The sequence below is a fragment of the Salmo salar genome, chromosome 09, assembly GCF_965601325.2.
Source record: "Salmo salar chromosome 09, fSalSal1, whole genome shotgun sequence".
Taxonomy (NCBI): Eukaryota; Metazoa; Chordata; class Actinopteri; order Salmoniformes; family Salmonidae; genus Salmo; species Salmo salar.
In genome coordinates, this window is record NC_138299.1 from 124,410,487 (window position 1) to 124,432,497 (window position 22,011).

The 22,011-nt window shown below is 44.9% G+C and overlaps 1 protein-coding gene across 9 annotated transcripts in view; it reads left to right on the top strand.

The window, feature by feature from the left end:
* Positions 1 to 22,011, top strand: part of LOC106612653 (rap1 GTPase-activating protein 2) — a 94,314-nt gene that overhangs the window by 50,371 nt on the left and 21,932 nt on the right. For 3 of the 9 annotated variants that reach the window (XM_014214031.3, XM_014214029.3, XM_014214027.3), the window contains 3 exons: positions 7,849 to 7,933; positions 18,364 to 18,399; positions 20,353 to 20,397. In XM_014214031.3, the coding sequence (XP_014069506.1) occupies positions 7,849 to 7,933; positions 18,364 to 18,399; positions 20,353 to 20,397 (166 nt within the window). Of the gene's footprint in view, positions 1 to 7,848; positions 7,934 to 13,947; positions 14,386 to 15,054; positions 15,583 to 18,363; positions 18,400 to 20,352; positions 20,398 to 22,011 lie in introns of those variants that run through there. The other 6 variants (XM_045724417.2, XM_014214028.3, XM_014214034.3 and 3 more) reach the window with 5 other exon arrangements.

Here is a 22,011-nt window from a genome sequence, read left to right on the forward strand (position 1 = left end):
GCCCCACAGTGCCCAGTGAATAGGTAAGGGGCCTTCAATGTGCCACTGGACTTATTGGCTCCCCTTAACCCTTTGTGGAGGCCACGAATACTTGTTAAACCACTGCTCCCATATACCTGAAAAATTAAAGGGTCTTGATTGGCTACTGCCACAATAGTGTGCTAACATTTTAGAGGTATATGATTAGCTACTGACTCCCCTGTGGCCAGTGCTGAGGTAAGGGTTCCTTCAAAGGGCCACTTCACTTGTATTAGCCACATACTGGGAGCCATGAGCCATCATCCCAGCCTGCAGAATTCAGCCCTTTCAACACCTCACACACTGACGTTCATTACATTACACCATTGGTCTGTGTCTGACTGTCCGTGGCGCTGGACGGCCTATCTGATCTGCTAGGATAGATGGGAGGAACAAGCACATCCATCCTCACTGCTATTTTTACACCGGGCAGATCTCCTATTGATACAGGGCTATGTCAGTGCATAATTTATACATACTGTAGAGTACTCTGCCATGGTCCTGATTAATGCAGCTATGTATGCCAGCTATGTCTGCCATGGTGAATGATAATGATGAGGATGATGATCGTTAACTTGATGGCTCAGTCTATAGGCTGATGCTGCTTATGTCCAGCATACGGACAGTTAAAAGGTTGGGCAGTACGCTAGACTCTCCTCTGTCCTCCGCAGAAGTTAGTGAACTAATCCTCAAGCCTTTGACTAATTGAATTAGGTTTGCCAGTTTAGGGTTTAAACAAAAATGTGAAATGTCCGGGAGGAGAGGAGAGGGTTGGGAAACCCTGCGCTAATGGACGGGTTGCACTTGATTCCTCTCAGCCCTGATGTCCTGCTGGCAGATTAATGTATTCCCTCATTTTTGTTTTTTGTTAAGTTCATTAGAGGAATGATTGGGCTTCTGTAATTGTAATTCTGCGGCATCATCAACTTCATTATTGAGTTTCATAACAAATATCTTTATCTGGCTGGAAATAGAACATCACAATTAGGGGCCATTGTCCTCCCTCCCCCTCCCTCCCTCCCTCCCTCCCTCCCTCCCTCCCTCCCTCCCTCCCTCCCTCCCTCCCTCCCTCCCTCCCTCCCTCCCTCCCTCCCTCCCTCTCTCCATCTCCTGTCTCTTTCCCATGTGTGCCCTCTCTCTCTCTCTCTCTCTCTCACTCTCTCTATTCCCCTCTCAATTTCAATTCAGCTTAAGGAAACATGTTTACATTGTCAATGCAAGAAATAGATAATAAACAAAAGTGAAATAAACAATAAAAATTAACTCTCTCTCTCCCTCCCCCTCTCTCACTCTCTCCTCCTCCCTCACTCCCTCCCCCTCCCTCTCCCCTGTTAATGTGTTGATACTAGCTGAGGCAGGTACAGTACACTATGTGCAGTGCCTGTCATCTCTCCAGGGTGTAATCAATATGTGAAACATGGAGGCATGTTGTTGGAACGTTAGGTAAACAGATGTAATTAGAATTGAATCGGGTCCAATTAAAATCAATAATGAAGGAGTTGGGTGGTGATTGTGAAAGAGTTAGGCTAGATAATGAAGGGCGTTTATTGGGCGATACAAGATAGGAGACAAATCCTAGGTCATATCATTATCTCCATTCACTTATTTTTGTCCCCCCCTTTTTCTCCCCAATTGGTAGTTACAGTCTTGTCCCATTGCTGCAACTCCTGTATGGACTCGGGAGAGGCGAAGGTCGAGAGCCATGCGTCCTCCGAAACACAACCCTGCCAAGCCGCACTGCTTCTTGACACACAGCTCGCTTAACCCTTGAAGCCAGCTGCACCAATGTGTGGGAGGAAACGCCGTACACCTGGTGACCGTGTCAGCGTGCACTGCACCCGGCCCGCCACAGGAGTCGCTAGAGCGCGATGGGACAAGAACATCCCGGCCGGCCAAACCCTCCCTAACCCGGACAACGCTGTGCTAATTGTGTGTCGGCTCATGGGTCTCCCGGTCACGGCCGGCTGCAACACAGCCCGGTATCAATCCATGGTTTGTAGTAACGCAGCTAGCACTGCGATGCAGTGCCTTAGACCGCTGCGCCACTCGGGAGGCCTGAGTCCACACACTTTTATTCATTGTCTGGTTTGTGTGTGTCTGCATTCGTTCGTGTGTATGTGTGTGTGTGTGTGGTTGTCAAAGTGTTAGAGCTCAAAAGAATCTCTAGCTTTAACCTTCCCATTCACTATCAGGCCATTCACTATCAGGCCTCTCTCTCTCTCTCTCTCTCTCTCTCTCTCTCTCTCTCTCTCTCTCTCTCTCTCTCTCTCTCTCTCTCTCTCTCTCTCTCTCTCTCTCTCTCCCTCCCTTCTGTTTTCCTTTGTCATGCTGCGTCTCCCTCCTTCTCTCCACCCCTCCCGGAGAGAGAGAGCCATTCACGGTGACGCAGGAGCTGTTTCATTAGTACCACCGAGACAGGCAGCAAGGAAAGACTACGCCACCACTGTCTCTCACACACTGTCTCACACACACACACACACACTGTCTCACACACACACACACTGTTTCTGTCTGGGAGCTGTGTGTGTGTATGTTGAGACTTGGCTGTTAATCACTAGCGGTTCTGGGGGGGGGGGGGGGCTGCAATGCAGTGAAGAAAACAATATGACAACAATAACGTCTAATGTAACTGGCCACTCTAACAGTACAACTGGCCCCAGCTTGGCCCCCCCAGTTGAAATGGTCTAGAACCGCCACTGCTGTTATTAAAGCTAGGCCCAGACGACAGTGACCAGCCCCAGGGGCAAGGGTCTGAACAAAGTTTTCCACTCAGGTCAGCTCTGAGCTACAAAAGTTTGGAGTCTGGAAATTGACATTTTCTAATAATATGTTTCTCTGGAGCTGTAGCAGTTGCTATGTACACTCTGTGTATCTCAGTCAACTGCGTAAATGGGGGAAGGAAGCCAACTTCTCCTGCTTGTACTTGTACTCTGTTTAGTTTGTGTCCACCATTGGCTCAGTGTTAACTGCTAGCGACAGCTAGAGACAGTGCTACATTGTGTTGGTACTTAGGGCTGACCCTATGGAAAGCATTGGAGAAGCCTGGGGTGGCTGGGCCAATGGAAGGCAAAGTCTGGGGCATGACCACTTGTTTCCAGCACTCGGCACACCGGGCCCTGTGCTCATACTAACAGCTCAAAGAACAAAGGGGAGAGAGGAGGAGAGGGAGTGAGAGAACGAGGAAGAGAAGAAGTAAGAGAAAGACGAGAAAGAGAGGGATTCAGAGGAAGAAATAAAAAGAGAGAGGGAGTGAGAAAAAGAGAGAGTGAGAGAAAAGGAGAGGGATTCAGAGGAAGGAAGAAAAAGAGTGAGGGAGTGAGAGAGTGAGAGAAAAGGAGAGGAATTCAGAGGAAGAAAGAAAAGGAGAGAGGGATTGAGAGAAAGAGAGAAGGAGCCAGAGCTGGCTATTCTTTGCAGCATGTTTCTCTTTCAGAATGGGAAGATCAGCAGTCGAATGCAGTCAAGTGTTCTCTTGTTTCCTTTGAACACTGTGGCGTGAGCATGCTACTTTCACACATTGAAGCTATTACATTATCCAATGGCGAGACGGCTGAATTACTTCCCAAATACCAGAGAAATAAGTTGCACGTTGGCCTCCTTGTTCCACTTACTGTGAAGCAGATGGAGTTAAAGTACTGCATGTTATGTATCTCTCTGATATTGATATCCACTATTGATCTCAGGTAGAATTTCCTCCTGCAATACATTAGCCTTTTGATGATGTTGTCATTGTGCTTTTGAGGTTTTTCTTCCCATCAAGTTTCTTCTGGTATTGATATTGAGTACTGATATTAGTGAAGAATGTCCTACAAACCTTTTGCATGTGTTGTTATCTTAATTCTATATTATTTTTTACCATTTATTTTAGCTGCTAGCTAAGGAATGGCACCATAGGGGATGGTTGCCATTTTACTCCTAACCTATTTTGCTATTTTGTGTGTTTTTTTGCGTTGTTTGTCACTTATTTTGTACTTAATGTTTCTGCCACCGTCTCTTATGACTTAAAATAACTTCTGGATATCAGACCAGCGATTACTCACCTCGAACTGGACAAAGTTTTTTTATTTAATGAGTCAGACGCGAAGGATTTACTGCTGATGCCGGACCAGGCTCAAATCCCTGTCATTTCCATGAAGAGACGCCAATACAGGGTGCCTTGTGAGAATTTGTCGGTAAGCGGGTAACCCGCCTCTACCATCTGTCCTATTGGCCAACGTGCAATCATCGGAGAATAAACAGGATGAGCTCCGTTCGAGACTATCCTACCAACGGGACATTAAAAACTGTATTATCTTATGTTTCACTGAGTTGTGGCTGAACGACGACATGGATAATACAGTTTGCTGGGTTTTCTGTGCATCGCCAAGGCAGAACACGAACCTACCAGACGAGCTAAATTACTTCTATGTGCGCTTCGGGGGAAGCAACACTGAAGCATGCATGAGAGCACCAGCTGTTCCGGACGACTGTGTGATCACGCTCTCCGTAGCCGATGTGGGTAAGACCTTTATACCAGTCAACATTCACAAAGCCGCAGGGACATATGGATTACCAGGACGTGTACTCGGAGCATGCGCTGACCAACTGGCAAGTGTCTTCACTGACATTTTCAACCTGTCCCCAACCTGTCCCTGTTTCAAGCAGACCAGCATAGTCCCTGTGCCCAAGGACACCAATGCAACCTGCCTAAATGACTACCGACAAGTAGCACTCACGTCTGTAGCCATGAAGTGCTTTGAACGGCTGGTCACATCAACACCATCAACACCATCATCCAGGAAACCCTAGACCCACTCCAATTTCAAACACCGCCCCAACAGATCCACAGATGATGGAATCTCTATTGCACTACACACTGCCCTTTCCCACCTGGACAAAAGGAACACCTACATGAGAATGCTGTTCATTGACTACAGCTCAGCGTTCAACACCATAGTGCCCTCAAAGCTCATCACTAAGCTAAGGACCCTGGGACTAAACACCTCCCTCTGCAACTGGATCCTGGACTTCCTGACGGGCCACCCTCAGGTGGTAAGGATAGGTAACAATACATCCACCACACTCATCCTCAACACAGGGGCCCCTCAGGGGTGTGTTCTTATTCCCCTCCTGTACTTCCTGTTCACCCACGACTGTGTGAACAAGCACAACACCAACACCATCATTAAGTTTGCAGACGACACAACAGTGGTCAGCCTGATCACCGACAATGATGAGAGAGCCTAGAGGGAGGAGGTCAGAGACCTGGCAGTGTGGTGCCAGGACAACAACGTCTCCCTCAACTTGATCAAGACTAAGGAGATGATCGTGGACTACAAGAAAAGAAGGGCTGAGCACGCCCCCATTCTCATTGACTGGGCTGTAGTGGAGCAGGTTGAGAGCTTCAAGTTCCTTGGTGTCCACATCACCAACAAACTATCATGGTTGAAACACACCAAGACAGTCGTAGAGAGGACACAACAATGCGTATTCCCCCTCAGGAGACTGAAAATATTTATCATGGGTCCTCAGATCCTCAAAAAGTTATACAGCTGCATCATCGAGAGCATCCTGACTGGTTGCATCACCATCTGGTATGGCAACTGCTCGGCATTCGACCGCAAGGCTCTACAGAGGGTAGTGCGTACAGCCCAGTACATCACTGGGGCCAAGCTTCCTGCCATCCAGGACCTCTATACCAGGCGGTATCAGAGGAAGGCCCAAGAAAATGCCAAAGACTCCAGCCACCCTAGTCATAGACTGCTACCGCATGGCAAGCGGTACCGGAGCGCCAAGTCTAGGTCCAAAAAGCTCCTTATTACAGATTCTACCCCCAAGCCATAAGATTTCTGAGCAGCTAATCAAATGGCTACCCGAACTATTTGCATTGACCAAAATCCTCCCTTTTTATTTACGCTCCTGCTACTCTCTGTTTATTATCTATGCATAGTCACTTTACCCCTACCTACATGTACATATTACCTCAATTACCTCGATAAACCTGTACCCCCGCACATTGACTCGGTACCGGTACCCCCTGTATATATAGCCTTGTTATTGATATTTTATTGTGTTACTTTTTTCTCCGTTAGTTTATTTAGTAAATATTTTCTTAACTCAAATGTTTCTATTTATCTATTTAAAAAAATATATATAAAAAAATGCACGTTTATTTAACCAGGTAAGCTAGTAGAAAACAAGTTCTCATTTACAACTGCGACCTGGACAAGATAAAGCAAAGCAGTGCGACACAAACAACAACACAGAGTTACACATGGAATAAACAAGCATACAGTCAATAACACAATAGAAAAAAAAGAAAGTCTATATACATTGTGTGCAAATGGCGTGAGGAGGTAAGGCAATAAATAGGCCATAGTAGCGAAGTAATTACAATTTAGCAAATTAACACTGGAGTGATAGATGAGCAGATGGTGATGTACAAATACTGGTGTGCAAAAGAGCAGAAAAGTAAATAAAAACAATATGGGGATGAGGTAGGTAGATTGGGTGGGCTATTTACAGATGGGCTATATACAGCTGCAGCGATCGGGTAGCTGCTCAGATAGCTGATGTTTAAAGTTAGTGAGGGAAATGTAAGTATAAACAGTTGAAGTATAACCTACTGCAATAAACTAAATGAGTGTGGTCTCTCCAGTCCACATTAAGGCTTGGACCACACTGACTTGACACACGAGAGGGGAAAACAGAGGCTGGGAATGAAATCCAGTGTTCGATAACCGTCTTAATAACTCTGTCAAGAGAATGTTACTAATTACAAACCTGTGTGTCTCGCCTCTCACATCAACCTCTGAATCCCCACTCTGTCTCCTCTTGATAAGTGAACACCTCTTAATGTGTGATCATTCTCAGCCCCCGGACTCCCCTGGGGGCCTCTCAACAACCACCTCAGCTGGTCACTGAGCATCTGATTGTGAGTCATTATTGGGCCTCTCGGCTACTACATTCACTCTCCACAGACCTCTTCTCCCAAAGAGAGAGAGAGAGAGATGGGGAGAGAGAGAGAGAGATGGAGAGAGAGCGAGAGAGATGGAGAGAGAGCGAGAGAGATGGGGAGAGAGAGAGAGAGATGGGGAGAGAGAGAGAGAGAGATGGGGAGAGAGAGAGAGAGATGGGGAGAGAGAGAGAGAGACAGAGAGACAGAGAGAGAGAGAGAGAGATGGGGAGAGAGAGAGAGAGATGGGAGAGAGAGAGAGAGAGAGAGAGAGACAGAGAGACAGAGAGAGAGAGAGAGAGAGTGTGTGTTTATTGCAGTCGGTTATACTACAACTGTTTCAAGATAAATCAAATCAGACTTTATTTGTCGAGAGAGAGAGAGAGTGTGTGTTTATTGCAGTCTGTTATACTCCAACTGTTTAAAAATAAATCAAGCCAAACTTTATTTGTCACGGGGGGAGAGAGAGAGAGAGAGGGAGAGAGAGGGAGAGAGAGAGAGAGAGAGAGATACAAGCCCTACAAACTCACTGGACACCCACTACTTCAGTTGGCTGGATATGTTGGAGATCTAGTCTTTAGTCTAAGAGCCAGGCAGCCTTTCTCTCCTTCTAGGAGTATGAGTAGGGTTTGGGGGTTTTCCTGACCACATGACTGGAGTAGAAACTCTGAGCCAACGTTATATACATGGACTATAAATAGGCCTGGCCCAACCAGCTGCTGCACAGTCTAGGGGAATGACATTTCTCCCATCTACCTCCCACCCTAGCATCTCAGTGAAGTAGGGTGAGATGTGATGCAGCATCCGTCCTGTGTACTTTCATTGTGCCTCTGCATCCTCTGTATGTGACATGATGCCTTATTATAATATTCTTTGTTGTGTTTGATGTGTTCCAGGAAGCAGGAACTGCTGACCATCTCCAACGTGCCCTTGGGAGATTGCCCCCCCTCGCCCCCCCGCACCGCCCCGCCCACCATGAAGGTAGGACACGTAGCACCTTGTGCCCGTCTCACTCATCGTACTATTTTCACACTACCGAGCCAAGCTGGCTTGGTTACCCATCCACCATAGTTGCTGGAACCGTGCTGGATAGGACAGTGTGGAAGTAAATACCCAAGTGAGCATGGTATTGTTTGGCTTTGTGCAATAGTGGGAAAAACTGAAAATGATGTCAGTGCACTGAACCTGGCCAATCAGAACACCTCTGAGAGGAACCACGGTAGCATTTACATGTATTCTATTAGTGTTGCAATCGTCACAGGAACAAGGTAGCTTAGTCAGTGGCAGACAGATCGTCCCACTGACTGGGCCTGGGAGCAGACTCCTCTGTGTCCCAAATGGCATCCTATTCCCTAAATAGTGCACAACTTTTGATCAGAGCCTTGCCAAAAGTTGTGCACTATAAAAGGAATAGTGTGTATGACGCATAGTGAGTCAGCTCTGTGTGGCCTGGATGGGCTTCATTCACTGTTCATAGAGGGTAACTCTTTAGAGGTCATTCTGGAGTGTAGAAAGAGGCAGAGAGAGCTGCCAGGTTCAATAAGATCCAACACTTGTCTTTCTGTGGACTATTTTAATATAGGGCCTTTATTTCTATATTTATTTCTATACAGTATATATATATATCTGGTTAGACTGTAAACTCTCCTTCCAGACTCACATTGAGCATCTCCAATCCAAAATTACATCTAGAATCGGCTTCCTATTTCGCAACAAAGCATCCTTCACTCATCCTTCACTCAGTAAATCCTACCGATCCTTGACTTCGGCGATGTCATTTACAAAATAGCCTCCAACACTCTACTCAGCAAATTGGATGTAGTCTATCACAGTGCCATCCGTTTTGTCACCAAAGCCCCATATACCACCCACCACTGCTACCATTGGCTGGCCCTCGCTTCATATTTGTCGCCAAACCCACTGGCTCCAGGTCATCTATAAGTCTTTGCTAGGTAAAGCCCCGCCTTATCTCAGCTCACTGGTCACCATAGCAGCACCCACCCGTAGCACACGCTCCAGCAGGTATATTTCACTGGTCATCCCCAAAGCCAACTCCTCTTTGGCCGCTTTTCCTTCCAGTTCTCTGTTGCCAATGACTGGAACGAATTGCAAAAATCACTGAAGCTGGAGTCTTATATCTCCCTCACTAACTTTAAGCATCAGCTGTCAGAGCAGCTTACCGATCACTGCAGCTGTACACAGCCCATCTGTAAATAGCCCACCCAACTACCTCATCCCCATATTGTTATTTATTTTTTGCTCCTTTGCACCCCAGTATCTCTACTTGCACATTCATCTTCTGCTCATCTATCACTCCAGGGTTAATGCTAAATTGTAATTATTTTGCCACTATGGCCTATTTATTGCTTTACCTCCCTAATCTTACTACATTTGCACACACTGTATATGTTGTTTGTGTCGCACTGCTTTGCTTTATCTTGGCCAGGTCGCAGTTGTAAATGAGAACTTGTTTTCAACTGGCCTACCTGGTTAAATAAAGGTGAAATAAAAATATTTAAAAAATATACAATGCATTCGGTAAGTATTCAGACCCCTTCCCTTTTTCCACATTTTGTTACGTTACAGCCTTATTCAAAAATGTATTAAATCGTTTTTTTTACCTCATTAATCAACACACAATACCCCATAATGACAAACCAAAAACCTTTTTTCCCCAAAAAAACAGAAATACCTTATTTACATAAGTATTCAGACCCTTTGCTATGAGACTCGAAATTGAGCTCAGGTGCATCCTGTTTCCATTGATCATCCTTGAGATGACTTGGAGTCCACCTGGGGTACATTTTATTGATTGGACATGATTTGGAAAGGCACACACCTGTCTATATAAGGTCCCAAAGTTGACAGTGCATGTCAGAGCAAAAACCAAGCCATGAGGTCGAAGGAATTGTCCGTAGAGCTCCAAGACAGGATTGTGTCGAGGAACAGATCTGGGGAAGGGTGCCAAATCATTTCTGCAGCATTGAAGGTCCCCAAGAACAAAGTGGCCTCCATCATTCTTAAATGGAAAAGTTTGGAACCACTAAGATTCTTCCTAGAGCTAGCCACCCGTCGAAACTGAGCAATCGGGGGAGAAGGGCCTTTCCAAACGCACTGTCTATATATATATATATATATATATATATATATATATATATATATATATATATATATATATATAGACAATGCTATATATATATATATATATATATATATATATAGGGAGAGAGTGTATACTGTTTGACAACAAGTGTCTGAAGTGAAAAAGCATAAGAATCTGTGCACTCTCTGATTATAATAAGTCTCTTGAAATGTATTCTGCCCCAAAATGAGAAATAGACCGCTCTTAAAGGTTGATTGAATAAACGATAAAAGAGAAATAGATGGTTTCCTGTGAAGGATGCTGTGTAGTATCACCTCGAAACAGGCTGGCCCCCCTTTTCTAGTCTGCAAGGAGGAGGGCGAGAGATAAACAAGGAAGTGGGAGAGAAGAGGAAAGAGAGAGTTAAGGATTAGAAAGTGTAGCATACAGAGAAATAGAAAGAGAGAAATAAAGAAAGAGTGAAGCAGGGGAGGGGGAATCCGTATGGCACAGAGATGGGGAGCTCAACAATGATCTTTTCTGTATTTTTTATTTAATTAGGTAAGTCAGTTAAGAACAAATTCTTATTTACAATGACGGCCTACCTGTCACGGTTGTCGTAAGGAGAAGCGGACCAAAGTGCAGCGTGTGTGTTGTTCCACATTTTATTTTCACTGTGAAACTTTGCAATACATACACAATAAACTGAACGAAACAAAAACAACAAACCGTGACGCAGAGTAGAAACATACACTAACTCAGAAACAAATCTCCCACAAACCCAGGTGGGACAAACACCAACTTAAATATGACCTTCAATTAGAGACAAAGATGACCAGCTGCCTCTAATTGGAGATCATCCCAAACAAAGCCCAACATAGAAATACAAAACTAGAACAACTCAACATAGAAATACAAAACTAGAACATAACAAACTAGAAACCCCCCCTGTCACGCCCTGACCTACTCTACCATAGAAAATAACAGCTTACTATGGTCAGGACGTGTCACTACCGCAATATCCTATTGTGTACATACAGCATGAGGCTGTTACTATGCATACTACCTCTTCTATTACTTGTAATTGTTTGTTTATTATTGATTATTGTACTGCACTATTGAGGGAGCTAGCATACTAGCATTTAGCTGCACATTTTATACCTGCTGTAAACTGTGTACTGTACGTAACAAATAAAATAGGATTTGATTGACCAGTCATTTACACAGGGTGATGATATTGACTGGGTATTTAAAGCGCAACTAAAAGGAAAGAAACAACTTCTCTGATAGAAAACAGCCTATGTGGAACATTTAATCTAGTTTCAAAATTGACTACAAAGTGTAAATGGGCTAATTTTGTTCAGAAAATCAGTCTCGTCTGAACCTGAGTTTTGCGTGAGGCGCTTGGGGGGGTTTTGATTTTGACAATGGTGACTTGCCCATTGTCGTGTCTTTGGGCACCATTAAACTGAAGACATGTTTATCAAAATAACTCCCTGTAATTATTATTACACGATTAAACTGATTAATCGTTTAACTGTAATTAACTAGGAGATCGGGGCACCAAGGAAAATATTCAGATTACAAAGTTATAATTTTCCTAATATAACTTTCCTATATTATAACATTATATATTATATTATAGTATAGGCCGATTATCTTCTGGTTCAAATGGTGTATTTTACCTCGCGTCCGTCTCATTCCAAACGTCGTAAATTGTTGTATCTGCACGAACCCAGTCTTTACTAAAAGTCATCCATACATAAATTGTCTTAAAATCATTTATTTACTAAACTAAGTAATTCACAGAAAGCATACAAACAGTAATTATCGTCACAAAGAATTGGTAGAGAAATGTGCCCTAGTGGGCTAAACCGGCATGGCTGGTGTCTTGTTAAAACAAAGGGTCATAAAGGGAAGCTGAGAAGACACTACAGAGTTGATAAATATTAACAATTGATATGCTAAACCTTTGCACATGAACGCTCACTCATTCGGGAATAATTGCAATCAATATATATATTTACGCCCAGTGTGTCGTCGGGATCCTTGTTGGAGAGTTTTTGTCCTGTTGGAGAGTTTTTGTCCGCGTTCTCTCTCTCTCGGTTAGAATGGATCTTTCAAAGCGACATTCATTAACGTTGTTATAGAATGGATGTTTCGTCGGTCTTCGCATTCAATGATACCGAATTCTAGCTGCAGACTAGTACTTAATATCAAAGACTTGTTCTTATTCTGTATCGATAGTTTAACCACGTGGTATGGTTAAAGTTCAGTAGAAGAATGTATGGTCAAACCTATTGGCCAACTCGTAATGGAGTGGAGGCCTGGTCTAAAGAAAGTAACCCTGGGTGGGGGTTTTATTCGGAATGACAGAAAAAGGCTGTCTCATGACGCCAGGTCTTGTCTGTGTCCCTGGGGGCGTGCCGATGACTGAGTTAAGCTTTGAACAGAAATACAATTCTATCACATTAACATCAGTACATAGCCTCTCAACATATTCCAAATAGCTTTAATCTTATTAAATCATTGTATACAACCATTTAGATGCAAGTCCCATAGCTGAGGTTATTATATAAACCTTAGTATGGTAATATGGTACTATTGTCTCCAATGAGTATCACAAAATTGTACCAAGCGGACCAGTTCGTAGCTGGATTCTTCACCGATCTTTTATACCTTCTCCAGAACATAAATGTCGTTCGGTTCCCCAATTCTGTGAGTTGGAAGAATTTCCCTTGTCTCTCTATGAAACCCCTCTCTGTCTCAACTGGGCCATGCGGCAGGACATTCTCCTTTAGAATTTTACGACTGCCTTCACAGGGCCTGGGTAGGGAGAGGTAGGTAGGGGGATGGTGCAAGGGGGAGGGGGTCAACTGTTGCTCCCTGTTCCCAGAGAGAGGGCAACGTCATGACACCATTAACACGAGATACACATCTGAGGTGATTGCGCTCTATTCAATCCCATCGCAGAACACACATGTGAGACAGACCTGCCCATCAGAGCAGCGGATCTGACTTTGTTCACACAAGACAGCACCTTGTGCAACATTTTTAAATCTTACATAGATTCCTTCAGACTATGTTGAGGAAGTAATATGGTCTTTGTTCCTATGATGTCTCATGGGGGACAAACATCAGTAACTGCCAAATCGAACCACACCCCCAAGACTAAAGTCTAGTTTTTCTTAATGAGCAACAGAGAAACACGTCGCTGCATTCAGACGCTCTTTAAAGGTCCAGTACATGTAGCTTCTGTGGGCCGACCCGACAAATTCACATTCAAATGTGAGTTATAGATCTGTCATTCTCATTGAAAGCCAATTTGATAAGCAGTAGATCTGTTCTATGTGCTCCATTTCTATGCTTGCCGATTCAATGACCTCATCTGGTTGTAATGACATCATCTGCACCCAATTCAGCCCGCTGGGGTTGTGCTACTGGTAGTAGCTGGTGTGGCATAGCATGTTTGCTGTTGTTCCAGACCTACCTACAATCCTGCCAGGCTGACACCTCTCTGATAGAGCCCTTTGCGTGTGTGTGTGTGTGTGTGTGTGTGTGTGTGTGTGTGTGTGTGTGTGTGTGTGTGTGTGTGTGTGTGTGTGTGTGTGTGTGTGTGTGTGTGTGTGTGTGTGTGTGTGTGTGTGTGTGTGTGTGTGTGTGTGTGTGTGTGTGTGTGTGTGTGTGTGTGTGTGTGTGTTTGTGTGTGTGTGTGCTCGCGTGCACATGTTGCTATATAATGAATCATTTTGATAAGGAACCACTCCCAAGTCTCAAGCCTTACTCATTCTAAGACAAAACTAAAGTGTGTAAATAGTTTATTAAAATTTTTTCCGTAGTTTCTTGTCCTGAACCAGAGGCAGAGGTTCAAATTAGAAGAGTGAATAAGGATGAAAGTAAATGTGGGTAGACACACAGGCAGGACCTGTTCCACTTAGTCAGTGAACAGCAGTACTTGACATTCCTGTTTGGGGCTTTGAATGAAATAAGAGAAAGCTGAACGTAGCAGAGAGCACTAAGTTCTCCCATTCTCCAAGGACAAAGTGAAGGACGAGGGAGGTTTTTTTGGTTGTTGAAGAAAGGGTTGTTTAAGGCAGATATAAAGGAAATGAAGGAGGTGAAGACCAGGTCATGAAAGAAGAGGAAGAGAGAGCGAGGAAACAGTTTATGCTGTTTATGCCGTTTTTTCTAGTCCGACTGAGGAGCCAGAATGTGTATTGCGGTGTTGTGCTACAGGAGGACTGACAGCGCATTCCAATACCGTGTGACTGCTTCATTTGTAAATACCTGACAACTGGTACATTTGCTTTGAGAGAAACATCTGCACAGGCAAAAACAGTGTGAATGAAAGGTTTGTAATGAGAAAAAGTGTTTATGCATTTGTCTATGCTGTTGACAGTATGAGACTAGGGACACACTGCACTGTTGGAGCTAGAAACACAAACATTTCGCTGCACCTGTGATAACATCTGCAGAAAGTAAGACTTAGTTTGACAGGTTTTACATTTAAGTGTATTCAATTGTACATCAATGGATTTACGGCAGTGTTTTACCCAAAAGGCTCAGACTTTTCTGTTTCCATCTTCTGTTTCCGTGTCGCAATGCGCCATGGCCCCTGTGGACCTGCTCTCACTTGGGGCCAAAGCCAGGCCACTGATACCTTTCAGCTGCATTTACATAACAAAGGCTAACTTGGGAACTTTAACACCTTCTCATTAAGCACATGTTTTGATTATGCAGAGGTTGTTAATTCTGCTCTTCACAAGTCCTCACTGTCAGCCCTAGCTATGGAAACATCATTTCCCTAGCATTACATCAGGGTGGGTATTACACACTAGTGGAATGCTGGTGTTACACTCGAAAAGCAGCACTAGTGCTGTGAGTGAATATGGGTTACGGGCTGTGTGCCCGCAGACCGTGGTGTTTGAATCCTCCCAGTGCCAGTCCTTCCCTCTAATCTTGGTGTGGACAGCGGGGGTGCAGCAGGTTTCCCCGGGAGATTAGAGAGAGGAGAGAGAGAGAGAGAGAGAGAGAGAGCGAGCAGCACAGACAGACCGATAGATTGGTATTTTACATCTAGACTCTGTAGTGGGCCAGCCTTGGAGGCAGAGGAGGACAAACAGACTGATCTTTTGCACCTTGGTTCTCAGCCTGTCCACGCTCCGCTCACGTCACAGTTCCTCTCTGATTGGCGTCCGATTGATAGATCTCCGTCTGGCCCCTAGGAGGCCCACCACAGCCCCCAGTGGCCCTCAGCAGTTCTCTCACCTCAGACGGGGGACGACGATGAATCACCAAGGTTACAGTGCCCATCTGTAGGGCTACGTGAGCCTGCCTCTCTGTGTTGACTCTGTGGGACTAGCTATGTGGGTTTGGGACACTGTGGCAGGTTAATGAATAACTAAACGAAAACTCCCGCTGCACTGACAGCTGTGGGATTAGCATGTTCACCTGAGCGGGGGTGGATTGGATATCCCGGGAAAGTAACGAGATGTTTTGAAATGGATCCTTTTCCTGGTTTACAGAGTACCAGGTTGTATATCTAAAGGTAAGACATGGGTTTTCTAGGTCTTGATGTGTTTAGTGGTATTGCTGGTGGTGTTCGACTATGATATAACAGGTCGCTGTAATGCCGTGGGTTTAATGGCTGCGTTGATAAGGGGTTATCAGTACCTGTGTAGATAGGCCAGCACTAATGTCAGAGGGACTCATTGAAGCTCACACTTTTCAAAGCATTTGTGTTTAGCTTTGTCATTAGTGTCTGCATAGAATATGACATAAAAAGTACATTTAAATGCCATTAGGCTCACTGTATGAAAAGATGCATTTTACCGGTGCCTCGTGTATTTCTGGTTAGGTTGTGCTTTAGCTGCCTTAGTCTGCGTGCTCTATTTGCCAACTTTGAAACCTGAAACCTGTGATTCAAACAATGTAGTTGATTGTGTTCCTCATCAAATCAAATTGTATTTGTCACATGTGGCGAATACAACAGTGAAATGCTTACTTACAAGCCCTTAACCAACAATGCAGTTTTAAGAAAGAAAAAAAAGAAAGAACTATAACAAATAATTAAGGAGCAACAATAAAATAACAGTAGCGAGGCAATATACAGGCGGTACCGGTACATAGTCAAGGTAATTGAGGTAATATGTACATGTAGGTAGAGTTAAAGTGACTATGCATGGATAATAAACAGAGAGTAGCAGTAGCGTATAAATGGGAGGTGGGGTGGGGACAATGCAAATCGTCTGGGTATCCATTTGATTAACTGTTCAGGAGTCTTATGGTTTGGGGGTAGAAACTGTTAAGAAGCCTTTATGACCTAGACTTGGCGCTCCGGTACCGGAGGAAGCTAGGCCCCAGTGATGTACTGGGCCGTACGCACTACCCTCTGTAGTGCCTTGCGGTCAGAGGCCGAGCAGTTGCCATACCAGGCGGTGATGCAACCAGTCAGGATGCTCTCGATGGTGCAGCTGTATAACTTTTTGAGGATCTGAGAACCCATGCCAAATCTTTTCAGTCTCCCGAGGGGGAACAGGCATTGTTGTGCCCTCTTCACAACTGTCTTGGTGTGTTTCAACCATGATAGTTTGTTGGTGATGTGGACACCAAGGAACTTGAAGCTCTCAACTTGCTCCACTACAGCCCCGTCAATGAGAATGGAGGCGTGCTCGGTCCTCCTTTTTCTGTAGTCCACATCCTTTTCTGTAGTCTGTAGTCCTCATTCTTTGTGTCTTTAGCATATTTCCTGAGTATGACATTTGACTGTCACATAGAGAACTATGTGTTTGTTGATTGACTGGCATTCATTATAAAGACACAAAAAGGCCAGGACAACACTGTATAAAACAACGTTTTAATGCAAGATGGATCTTCATCAGGTCAAAAACTGTCAAGGCCTTGTTTCTTTGTAGAGTTTTTCGTCCATCACCTATTAAAGTGAAAATCAATGACATTTTTAAAGCTCATATTCTGTACTCTCATATTCAAATAATGTTGTTGACTCATCCTTTACTTATTTATAATATTTATAATGACTGGTATTTTCCCACACCCTTGTGTTGTTTGTGAATAGGGAAAGCAGGATCACACAGAAAAGCTGCTTATTTTTTATTTAATTAGGCAAGTCAGTTAAGAACAAATTCTTATTTACAATGACGGCCGACCCCGGCCAAACCCGGACGACGCAAGTCCCTATGGGACTCCCAATCACGGCCGGATGTGATACAGCCTGGATTTGAACCAGGGACTGTAGTGACGCCTCTTGTACTGAGATGCAGAGCCTTATGCTGCTGCGCCACTCAGGAGTCCCTGCAATCCCTGTTAATCTTCTATTAACATAGGGCCTAATTAAAAAAATGTTTGAAAGGAAATATATTGTAATTAATAGTAGGTCATCATATTTTTGTCGAAATCTTGGACAGCTACTCATAATGGGATCATGTGTTAATGACAAGCTTACTTCCTGATCCCCACTCTCATTCAGCTCAGAGTGGTTCCCGTATTGACATTAGTTATTTGAATTGTTTGATGATTATTACAATAATGACAATGCACTACATGTACTACCAATATTTAGTTGTCTGTACTTCTTTTCCCATCATCCTGTCAGTAATATTTTGACTTTAGTATAGTTTCATAGGAGCACAACAACAGCCCATTCATTTTTCTGGAGTGACTGTTTTGAGGAAGTGGAGTGGGCTTGGTTATCTGTGTTTGGATAATATTCTGCACATATGGGTGTGAGAGGGTGTAGGACTCTCCTTCCTTGCTCTGTCTCAGCTCATTGAGCTTTTATTGGGAACCAGTGTGGAAATGCTGCTAGCTGGGAGATGATCATGGTGTGACAATTGTAGCTACTACTGGGTTTGAGAGGTTTCAGGTCATGTTCAAGGCTACATTGCAGACTGAATACTGCCCTACACTGCTACTGTTAACACTGCAATGTCTGCCCAGTCAGGCATCAGATTGCTATATCACATGATGTGGTTAGCTCTTGTACTGTACATCTCAATGTAGTCAGCCTGGAACGCAGCCTCAGTGACCAGATCTCCCTCCATTTCCATAGAAAATACCCAGAAACCCCTTGGTCACACCTAAACCATCTCACACTGTGGACATCACAAAGCCACACCTCAACCTATAGCAAATTTAACCCTAAGTGAAAATATCCACCATGATTTAATTTTGTACTTATTTAGGAAATACAGTTCACTCTACTTATAGCGATCAGATTGGTCCAGGACAATTTGATACATTATCACTGCATTCACTATAATTGTATGCCAGTGTAGTAAAATAATCACCTCTGTTTGTCTGTATGTTTCAGTCTGCCGAGTTCTTCGACATGCTGGAAAGGATGCAGGTGAGACTCCTCCTTCTCCTCTCTCCTTCCTCTTTCTCTTCCTTCTCTCCTTCCTTCTCTTCTCTCTAAGTTCCCACTGCTGCTGGCATGGACGTGGTGATGAAAGCGCGACACGTTCATCACTTCCTGAGATTTTATTCAAGGGTCCTCTCCAACGAGCAGAAGGGCCCCGTTATTTATTGATTTATTTTACCTTTATTTAACCAGGTAGGCCAGTTGAGAACAAGTTCTCATTTCCAACTGCGGCCTGGTCAAGATAAGGCAAAGCAGTGCGACAAAAACAACACAGAGTTACACATAAACAAACGTACAGTCAATAACACAATAGAAAAATCTATGTACAGTGTGTGCAAATGTAGAAGAGTAGGGAGTAGGGAGGTAAGGCAATAAATTGGCCATGGAGGCGAAATAATTACAATTTAGCATTAAATGTAGTTAAATTATTAAGCCACGGAAGATAGGAGGGGAAGCGCGGCCCGCCCTTATTTTGAGGAGCCGGGACGACCGGGTCCAATCTCTGGTCCTGATTGAGTAATGAGCGAAACCGGACCAAGTTAACGAGCTCCCTCTAAAAACCCATTGACTTCTCTGTCCTGTTCTGCTGCACTGTGCCTGTGGGGTTCTGGGATCTTCTGTGTGAATGGGGTTTTAGGCAGGATGGGGGCAGGAAGAGGGTGGTGGTGGTGGCAGCTCTGCAATGCCCATTTGGGGACAGTGGGAGAGCTTTTGAAAGAGCGGGAGTGAGCGAAGGAGGACAGGAGATCGATAGCGCTTGATGACAAGTGCGCCAGGAGGAGTGAGGACAGAGGCCACACTGGCCTGCTGCCACCTCTGAGCCGGTCCTTACCAGACCCCTCTCTGTCCCAACAGTCCCTTACAGAGCACAGCGCCACATCGACCCGCACTACTAACTAGACGAGAGAAATCGATGGTGGAGCAGTTGAAAAGCCTCTATCTGGAATGGTTGATCACAGAGCCCGTCTCAGAGGGATCAAAGATGGATGCATTAAGACTGACCCCTAGCTTTGATCTAACCCAGCGGTGTTGACAATTAGTCCCCCACTGAGCTACAGCTGTTCCCCCATCCCCTCCACTGTCTGTCATGTCTGAGCTACCCTGGTCCCTGATCTGATGCTGCTGTATTGCCAACTCCTATGGTCATTGTCAATACAGCACAAACAGATCTGGGACCAGGTTATGTCAGAGCCACTGTGTTGAACCGGAGACAAGCATCACTGGAGGATGGGGACCATTCAAACGCATGCAGAGAGTGCATAGATAGATAGCTAGACCCGTCTGTGTGTTGACCACTGAAATCAATAATGGAAAGTAGGGATAAGGATGTGGTTTAAGTCTGGAGAATGACTTCCCACGTTGGGATAAGGATGATTGAGATATGATTAAGTCTGGTAAAAGACTTGAGAGAATCTGTGTGTGTGGTAAGGATTCAGGCTTCAGAGCCTTCCCACATGCACAGAAGTCTTTCTCCACAGGTCTTTCCAGTAGATTGGTAATTGTGTAATTCAGGATGTGTCAACTTCAGTCATGTATGCTCTGCATATTTGCAAACACTTCTCATACCCAAGCAGATATTTGACCTGGGTTCCACCTATCAGATGTTTACCCAAAGAATGTACAATACACTCTTGGAAAAAACCTAGAATGGTTCCCACCCCTTAGGAGAACCCTTTGAGTAACCCTTTTTGGTTCCAGGTAAAATCCTTTTGGTTCCAGGTATAACCCTTTTGGGTTCCATGAAGAATCCTTTCCACAGAAGGTTCTACATGGAACCCTAAAAGGGTTATACCAGGAACCAAAAAGGTTCTCCTATGGGGACGGCCGAAGAACCCTTTTGGAACCCTTTTTTCTAACAGTGATTTGGGTGTTGCGAAGTCAGGAATGATCGTTTTTGTACCCTTGTGACCCTCTGTCCACATGCGTGACCCTAACCAGGTCCCTAAATCTGAGGAGACGAAGCCCCACTCGCAGAGAAGCAAGGTCTGAGAAACACACACACACACACTCACGTCAGTGTCTTGCCTCTGTGTCCATTCCTTCATTTATTTATTAATGTATTCCTTTATTAGTATTTTCCATCCCTTCTTTGGTTGATTGTGGTGGTGGTCATCCTCCAGGTTAACCCTGTCAGCCCCTAGAGTAGTTTCACCACTCTCTACCACGCTCTTGTAACACTCTCTTAAGGTCCCCCTAAACCAGGTCCCCTCAACCAGGTCCCCCTAAACCAGGTCCCCTCAACCAGGTCCCCCTCAACCAGGTCCCCTCAACCAGGTCCCCCTAAACCAGGTCCCCTCAACCAGGTCCCCCTCAACCAGGTCCCCTCAACCAGGTCCCCCTCAACCAGGTCCCCTCAACCAGGTCCCCTCAACCAGGTCCCCCTCAACCAGGTCCCCTCAACCAGGTCCCCTCAACCAGGTCCCCCTCAACCAGGTCCCCTCAACCAGGTCCCCTAAACCAGGTCCCCTCAACCAGGTCCCCTAAACCAGGTCCCCTCAACCAGGTCCCCCTAAACCAGGTCCCCTTAACCAGGTCCCTCAACCAGGTCCCCTCAACCAGGTCCCCTAAACCAGGTCCCCCTAAACCAGGTCCCCTAAACCAGGTCCCCTCAACCAGGTCCCCTTAACCAGGTCCCCTAACCAGGTCCCCCTAAACCAGTTCCCCTAAACCAGGTCCCCTTAACTAGGTCCCCTCAACCAGGTCCCCTAACCAGGTCCCCTCAACCAGGTCCCCTCAACCAGGTCCCCTTAACTAGGTCCCCTCAACCAGGTCCCCTAACCAGGTCCCCTAACTAGGTCCCCTCAACCAGGCTAACTTAAAATAACAAACAGCTGTTCGTAATGAATGCTATTCCCCTCAATCTCCTGGGACTATATACAGTGTAAAGCAAAGGCATGGAGATTGATTGGAAACATCCAAGGATGGACTGGCAATAGTGCAATTCTGGCAAGTACCAGATGGGCTGGTCCATCTTTAGTCCATCTGACTACATTTTTTGTTGTTGTTGTTGTGCACAATTATAATACTAATAATAGGTTTCAAAAAATGGTCTGGTGTGGGGGGCCTCGAGAGAAACAAAATGTCCGCTGTGTTAGAAATGGTCCCAGTCCGTCCCTGTGAACATCACATCACAGCATGTTTAGACGTCATACACCAGCCACAGTGACGTAATGATGAACCCAGGGGCTCACAGAGTCAATCCTGAGACTATCCCGTATCCCTGAGACTGTCAGAAGGTGGAGACTCCTCCATCAATGTTTGCCTGTTTGATATCTGTGCTGTTTCATTGTGTTGCGTCACTCACTGGACCATCAGTTGCTTCTGTAGAATAAGTCACCGTATACATGTTCACCCTGTGTTTCTGTGTTCAAGCTTTTTATGGTGACTGACTGCCCCAGTTGTAACGTAGTTCAAGGCTCTGTTTGAATATCTGGTAAACACCACCTGCCTTCCTCCCTTTCTTGAAGCAATCACTGATCTTACACAAATTGATAGGTGTAAGCTATGGTTCTATGCCACATAGCTTTCACCTACCCAGACTTTTCAGATCGGGGATTTCTTTCAGGAAGGGAGGAAGAAAAAAGGCCTTCTCTAAAG